Consider the following 4,283-nt stretch of genomic DNA (forward strand, 5'->3'; position numbering starts at 1 on the left):
CATGGATTAAAAAGTACACAAATCTGTGCATCCTTCCATAAGAACCACTGACTCGAGTGTGGTGATATATGTCAAGAAACCTTTCCACATATTAGAGATATACCCACTCCTTTCTCCTGGCAGCTAGCTGCCTTCCTCTTTGGTATCATTCCGCCTGCCGTCTACAGGGGTCGCTGAGGAACAGCTGGCCCACCTTGCGTACTTTCCTGTGGATCCCACCCCTGTGCCCAGGGAAAACCGGAGCCACCGCGGTATAAATTAGCGTCTTTATTTGGAACACCTGAGCGAGCGCCCGCGGCTCGCCCGCCTGACATATAAACGTACAAAGTCCCTGTTGCACCACACACCACGCCTCAGAGATAAATACAGCCCTAGGGGCGCCTGCTCTGGCAAAGCAACACTTATTTACAGGAATAGATTACAAAAGTATTACAAAAAGTGGTCCTGAACCGGGGGGCGGAGTGGGGGTGGGTTACGGTTACACCTGCTGCACTCGGGACTGGCGTGCACCTGAGTGGATGTCGTGAGGGCTCCCCCCAAAAGAGGGTGCACCTCCTCACCCCAAATTAGTGCGTAGAGGGGTAGGACTTAGGTCTGCGAGGTTCTCACCTCCCCCTTCCCCCAAGGGGAAGAAGGCAAGGAAGAAGGACCTAGCCCCTCAAAGATCAGCTCTGGCCCAAGGAGGAAACCTGTCGGCCATCGCTGCTGGTCTCCGGGAAGGATGCCGCGTGGAATAAACTGACTTCGCCCTTTCCCGAAGAGAGTGCCGGGCAGGGGCGAAAACACACTTCAGTTCTCCCGCTTCTCCCGCCTCGGGAGGGGTCGCTTTTAAAGCGCTGTCGGAGGGGGGCATTTAAGCTCAATCTTCTGGGCGCGAGGGACCCTAGGGGCACCAACCCTCGGGCGAGTGGGCAGCTGCACCCTGCGACTGGGCCGCCCGCCCCCTCAGAGCACCTGGTAGATGGGGTTGGGGTTTGCGCCTGCAGGGCACTGCGGGGCGGCGTCCGGGGACTGGGTGGGGGCGCCGAGCTCGCCCTCGCTGTGGGCGGTAGCCTCTTGCGGGCGTGGAGGCGACCCCGGCGGCGCGTCGGCCAGCAGCAGCGCGGGCGCTGCGGGGCTCTCGGTGGAGATGCGCTCCACGATGCTGGACAGGCAGTCTAGGCTCGACACTGCCGCATTCTTCCCGGGCCTGGGTTCTGCGCGGGGAGGAGTAGGTTAGTGAGCAGGGGTGAAGCTGCGGACAAGTCTCCCACTCCTGGACCCAGTGCTTTGGGGCAGACTGGAAACTGAGGACCCGTCAGAGTTGGGGACGAGCCAGAAATATTGTAAGGCGGAAAGAGAGTGAGCTACACGATTAGTGTTTCACCACCTCCAAGGGTATATATATATGGGGAAAGGGTCCTTGATAAAAGGAAGCCAGGACAGCTCAAAGCGGGACATAGGAAAGAGGAGCGAGCAGGGCGAAGCCCAGAATACGCACCGCTGGGCGCCTCGCTGTAGTAGGCGCCTTCATAGCAGTTCCGCCGCCGGGTGCCGCTCGGGGGACCGCTGTAGTCCATCTGAAAACGGCAAAGGCGACCAAGTCAGGCCTGTGAGACCGCACGGGGCCCAAACACCACTCCCTGTAGCCACCCCCTTCCCAACTTTAGTTCAGCCTTGCATTATAGGCTCGAATCTATCCTGGTGAGGAGTAGGGGTTAGGATGGGCAAGAACTGAGATCTGTAGCGTACAGGGCCAAACCGAGGGCGGACAGCCACACAGGGGCTCAAGTTTGCATTTTGGAAGTAGGAATAAGATCTTCACGTCGTTGCACCAATGTTAATAGCGCCCCGAATCCAGCTGATCACATCGATCCCGCACACTTCCAAGGCACTAGGCTACCTCAGTGACAGTTGCCTAGGACAGCACAGTCTATCCTTGGGAAGGATCCTGACCCAAACCTTCCGGAATGTCAGCTCTCTCTCAGGAGAGAGTCCCAGAATCCCAAGTGCTGCCTCCATTCCTCCTCCCACCGGGGTCCCGACCTTACCATGCCGTCGGAACAGTTGGAGCGCGGGCTGGACGCGTCTGAGTCGCCGCTGTAGTGCTCGCCACCGCGGCCCGGGGGCAGCGGGCCGGGCGCATAGAAGGCGGTTGCGGCACCAGGGGGCGCGGCGTCCTGTTCGCGCAAAAGAGCCTGCAGGCCCTCGATATAGCGGATAGCGTTGCGCAGAATCTCTACCTTGGGCAACCGCTGGTTAGGATTGCTCGACGTGCAGCGCTTGAGGGTCTCAAAGGCCTCATTAACTTTGCTCAGGCGGCGCCGCTCGCGCATGGTGGCAGCCTTGCGGCGGTCGGCGTTGGTGGTCTTGCGCTTGCACGCCTTGCAGGCCCATAGTAGGCAACGGCCTGCCTGGTGGTGCCCGCTGGGCGCGCGCACATGCTCGTCCTCGCGCGCACCGGGGGCTGGGAGCACGGTAGCTGGGAAATGAGAGTGTTCCTCTGGCTTCAGAAGCGCGCTTACGTGCACCAGGCGCGGGTCCAGGTCCTCGAAGAAGCGCAGGTCCGGGGAGTCGAAACACGGGTCGTCATAGAAATCGTCCGCTGTGGCAAAGGAGCAGAGAGAGCCGTCGGGGCCCGTCAAGTCTACGTCGCGAAGCGGCGGCGACAGTAGCTCCATATTCCAGCGGGGGGCAGCGCGGTCCTGGCTTCCCCCAACAGAAGAGGAAAGAGTTGCCTCGGGAATCCCAGCTGTGTGAGAGCAAAGTGCTGGGAGTCTGAATGCACACCCAAGTGCCCCCCTACCCCGCCCTATCCCGCCCGACCTGACTTGTCGCAAGGAAGAGGCGGCAGCGCCCGGGGGCTTCCCCACCCCTAGCTTCTTGCCAGGCGCCCTGGGCTATTTATCTGTAGTATAGCCTGAACTCCCTCAGCTGGCGCGGACAGCTGAAGGAGGGGGTGCCCGAGGCCAATAGGAACACAGCTGGGCGGAGCTGGGGGGGGGTCCCCTGGGTGGCTGCAGGGGCTAGAAAGTGTCCCGCCCTCCAGCCCCTCCACGCTGCGCGCGCGCTCTACCCTCTCCCTTGGCCGGGAGCGAGGCGGAGACTGGCAGCCCGACGCGGCTGTACTTGGATCTCCGGCACACCCTTTTCAAACCTCTCCAGCACCCAATTCCTCCTGTGTCAGCGGCAAACGCTGGCCACGGGCGCTCACCTCCGAACTAACTTTGAGCTCTCCGCTGTCCCCTGATTTGTGGGGGACCCTGGAGTAGAAATCAGGTCAGGAGAGATTTGGAGAGATGCAAGGCCTTGGGGAAGAAATACATAGATCTGAGATAGTGAGACAGAGACAAACCCAAGGAGGCGAGAGATACTCAGCTGGCCGCTCCCCTGGGAGTCCCTCGGAGGGTCTTGGGCCCAGGATGCTCACAAGCCCAGTCCCGTCTATACAGAAGCTGGGGATTGCTGCTAAAACTTTGCTCTAATCTCTCTGAACTTGGGTCCTGCCTGGATCAGGACTCCCACCCAGTTCAACCTGCAGGTTTCTGCAGCAAGGTGTCCAGTACCATGGCCTGGGGTCTAGACTAAGATGCCTCTTAAGCTGGGTAAAAAATTCCACTTGTATAGAGCTTGTCTCCATGGCCAGGCTTGTGGGTGGTAGATCAAGCACTACCACCAAAATTTGAAATGTATATTGGACTTCCAGGTGAAGCTACGGAGTAAGCAGGAGATTCATAGGACTGGGCATGAAGAATACCTGTCCACTCTACCTCTAAGTCGTGGCTCAAGTTTGTCCATACCAGTGTCACCATGGACTAATCTGTCATACTGCTGGGCTGGACAACTTCAATAACCTGGCAGCTTTCACTCCACTCTTAGCTCTGGATTATCTACTCACTACACAGCAGCCTGAGTAGATCTTAAAAATGTAAATGGAACTATATTACTCTTCTTATTCAAACTCTTCAAAAGCTTCTTACTACATTTCATCATTGGACCCTAGTAGGCTCTGCATGAGCAGGCCTCAGCCTGTGTCACCTTCACCTGGATCTCTCTCTCTGTCTATATATATATATTATATATATATATTGTTGTTGTTGTTGTTGTTTGTTTTTGAGACAGAGTCTCACTATGTCACCCTAGGTAGAGTGCCGTAGCGTCACAGCTCACAGCAACCTCCAACTCTTGGACTCAAGCGATTCTCTTGCCTCAGCCTCCCAAGTAGCTGGGACTACAGGTGCCTGCCACAACACTCAGCTATTTTTTTTGGTTGTAGTTGTCATTGTTGTTTGGTGGTCCTGAGC

At 57.6% G+C, this 4,283-nt stretch overlaps 1 protein-coding gene across 1 annotated transcript; it reads right to left on the reverse strand.

The window, feature by feature from the left end:
* Positions 1 to 252: 252 nt before the first annotated feature.
* Positions 253 to 2,854, reverse strand: MYOD1 (myogenic differentiation 1). The gene is made up of 3 exons (XM_053561304.1): positions 2,031 to 2,854; positions 1,481 to 1,559; positions 253 to 1,196 (listed from the first exon to the last, which is right to left on the reverse strand). Exons 1-3 carry the CDS (start codon positions 2,658 to 2,660, stop codon positions 946 to 948), a joined length of 960 nt encoding a protein of 319 aa, XP_053417279.1. The 5' UTR covers positions 2,661 to 2,854; the 3' UTR covers positions 253 to 945.
* Between the last annotated feature and the right edge of the window lie 1,429 nt (positions 2,855 to 4,283).

The sequence above is a fragment of the Nycticebus coucang genome, chromosome 14, assembly GCF_027406575.1.
Source record: "Nycticebus coucang isolate mNycCou1 chromosome 14, mNycCou1.pri, whole genome shotgun sequence".
Classification (NCBI taxonomy): Eukaryota; Metazoa; Chordata; class Mammalia; order Primates; family Lorisidae; genus Nycticebus; species Nycticebus coucang.